The 3,088-nt window shown below is 48.9% G+C and overlaps 1 protein-coding gene across 1 annotated transcript in view; it reads left to right on the forward strand.

Moving 5' to 3' along the window:
- The window catches only part of LOC106813768 (helicase domino-like), a gene marked incomplete at its 3' end in the record, with an annotated part of 12,778 nt that overhangs the window by 3,388 nt on the left and 6,302 nt on the right, over positions 1 to 3,088 (forward strand). The window contains exons 5-8 of the mRNA XM_014817989.1: positions 156 to 256; positions 936 to 1,106; positions 1,359 to 1,544; positions 2,830 to 2,970. Of these exons, the coding sequence (XP_014673475.1) occupies positions 156 to 256; positions 936 to 1,106; positions 1,359 to 1,544; positions 2,830 to 2,970 (599 nt within the window). The remainder of the gene's footprint in view (positions 1 to 155; positions 257 to 935; positions 1,107 to 1,358; positions 1,545 to 2,829; positions 2,971 to 3,088) is intronic.

A 3,088-nucleotide genomic window follows, 5' to 3' on the forward strand; every position in this document is an offset into this window, starting at 1 on the left:
TACACACAATAGTGCAGGTACCGTCACCTCCACCTTACACACAATAGTGCAGGTATCGTCACCACCGCCTTACACACCTCCGCAGGTACCGTCACCACCACCTTACACACAATAGTGCAGGTACCGTCACCTCCACCTTACACACAATAGTGCAGGTATCGTCACCACCGCCTTACACACCTCCGCAGGTACCGTCACCTCCACCTTACACACAATAGTGCAGGTATCGTCACCACCGCCTTACACACCTCCGCAGGTACCGTCACCTCCACCTTACACACAATAGTGCAATTACCGTCACCACTGCTCCCAGGGGGCGGCTCCACCGCCTTACACACCCCCGCAGGTACCGTCACCTCCGCTCCCATGGGGCGCCAGCACCGCGTCCTCTATCTTTGGGCGTAGTGTGGTCAGGGGCACTAACAGGGTCAGGCCCCGGGTAGTGTTTAGCGGCTTCCTCTGTTAGATGTTGGGGTGGGCATGGGTATGTCCCTTACACAGTCTTCAGGGCGACTGTATTGTACAGTAGTGTACTAGTGTGCAGTATTGAGTTCAGTGATCACCTTCCATTGTAAATCTGGTGGTTGAATGTACTTGGGGGATCTGTTTGGGATTCAGAAACCCTGGTAAGGGTCCTGGAAGCAGGGTATTAGCCAGGAATGAGTATTGTGGGAAGTACTGAAAAAATATTTGGGAGTGCAATTTTTTTGTACGTGTGTCTCGGTCGTAATAATTTAGGCTGTGCTACTAATTTTTGACCGTGCAAATCACGGCTGCACGGCTCGCTGGCTAATACGTTGCATGGAAGTATAGAGTGACGTTTTGCATGGCGGCAAAGCTGATGGTTGGTAGACAGATGCTGAAACACTAGCCTAGCGACAGTGAGTGGCGAGGAGTAGACTATGATTACAGCAGGGATGTTCGTGTGTCTTCAGGGCTCCCGCGGCGGCAGCGGAGGCGGGGGGTCATCGCTGGCGCAGGCCGTGCAGGCACACCTGAAGGCCACGATCACACCACAGCGACTGCTCACACGCCAGCACTCCATCTCATCCGTCTACGACAAATCCATCGGCTCCGAGGAGGAGATAGTGGAGCGAGCAAAGCAGGTAGGGGGCGCCACTGCGCTAAATACAGTAATAACAATAATTAAATAATAAAATTTATTTAAAGCACATTTTAGCAGGCACCAAAGAGATGGTATGGACAGTAATGTGGTGTGTGGTATGCAGTCTACAGCACTATATAGTACCATTCACGTTTTGCGTAGAGTGAGGGGAAACTGTTTCTCCGCTATCATATCAAGTTACACAGTAGCAACAGGAAGCTTGTGTAGCAGCGGTTCATCTGTTTCCCTGTAGGAGGCGCAGGTGATGCAGCGAGTGTCGGAGCTACGTAAGCAGGGGCTGTGGTCGGCCAAGCGCCTGCCCAAGGTGCAGGAACCACAGCGAGCGAAGGCACACTGGGACTACCTGCTCGAGGAGATGGCCTGGATGGCCACCGACTTTGCACAGGAACGCAAGTGGAAGATGGCGGCCGCGAGAAAGGTGACTCACATTTTTTGTCCTAGGCTGGCCGGCGTACTGTGGGGCAGCGTGTGACGATGTACTGTAATATACATAATAGCAGGTGGTGGATCGTAATAGCTGGTGTTAGATCAAATTGATTTCAAGGCCAATTACCAAAGCTTGTTTGCAAGACCCATGCGAGCAAGTCGTGACCTTGGCCGTAGATAAAAGTCGCCTGCGATGTTGCTCTTGCACGTTGCTGGCACAGATTCTGTCGACATACACTCCCCCCTCCTCCCCTCCTCTTCCCCTCCTCCCCCCAGCGAGAATGCAATGTGTATATATATTAGGTGTGGAATGATTCATAGGTATATCAACGTATAATTATCGTTTACCATTCACAATACAAGTGAAATACAGTGTCAATACTACACTGATTAAAATCCATATTATTTAGTTCATCTAAAAACTGATGAAACGTAATACAATTTACAATTCCGTATCAGGTTTTAACTTAGTGCTCCATGATACTGATTTGTAAGCATTCACATAGAGTCCCGGTTGAGTGTATGCTAGGCGGTTTCTCTTGAAAGCTGAATCGGTGAGCTGTATCGTGAAGGCTGTATCATCATACAGATTGTATCGTGAGCTACCCATGTCGTTCCTTCGCTAATGTATATAGATGTCAGGAAAAAAATTCCTTTTTTTACGGGAGCTCTTTTTCAAAAGTCTGTGGGAAAAATAGCTCTCGTCAAAAATGTCACGGGAGCTATTTTGAGCCTTACGGGAGCAATTTTGGAGGTCTGAAGAGCGAATCGCTCATCGCTTCCGTGTATTTTTTACCTTGAGGCCATCCTTAAAAAATTCTATGTTTGCTGTCCCCCGACCCATGATTTTTTTAGTGGGTAGGTAGGTAGGTCTTTTTTTGTGTGAGGCATAATAGTTATTTTAAGTCTGTCTTCATGTTTGCCACACATGCTTTGTGTTTTAGTCTTAACTATAAGGAATGTATATGCACCTTCCAGAATACCAGTAGAAGAGTTATATTTATATTTATATAGACAAAAATGGAACCCAAAATGTCAAAAAAAAATTTTGGGTCGCGGCTATTTTCGTGGGTCGGTCGGAGGGCAGCAAACATAGAATTTTTTAAGGATGGCCGGATAGATATGTGTGTGAGCGCGCGAGGTAACGGTGGCTGACGTCGTGGTGTGGGTGATGGTGATGTGTATAGATGTGTGTGTGAGCGCGCGAGGTAACGGTGGCTGACGTCGTGGTGTGGGTGATGGTGATGTGTAAAGCGTTGGTGCGCGCGTCCTTGCAGCTGGCGTGGGCCGTGGCGAAGTATCACAAGGATCAGCAGGAGAAGGAGAAGAGAGCGGAGAAGGAGGAGCAACACCGACTACGCCGCATCGCAAACTCCATCGCACGCGACATTCGACAGTTCTGGTCCAACATCGAGAAGGTGAGTGAGGCTCTCTCTCTCTATCTCTCTATCTCTGTGTCTCTCTCTCTCTCTCTATCTCTGTGTCTCTCTCTCTCTCTCTCTCTCTCTCTCTCTCTCTCTCTCTCTCTCTCTCTCT

This window comes from Priapulus caudatus, unplaced genomic scaffold (genome assembly GCF_000485595.1).
Source record: "Priapulus caudatus unplaced genomic scaffold, Priapulus_caudatus-5.0.1 Scaffold822, whole genome shotgun sequence".
NCBI lineage: Eukaryota > Metazoa > Priapulida > Priapulimorpha > Priapulimorphida > Priapulidae > Priapulus > Priapulus caudatus.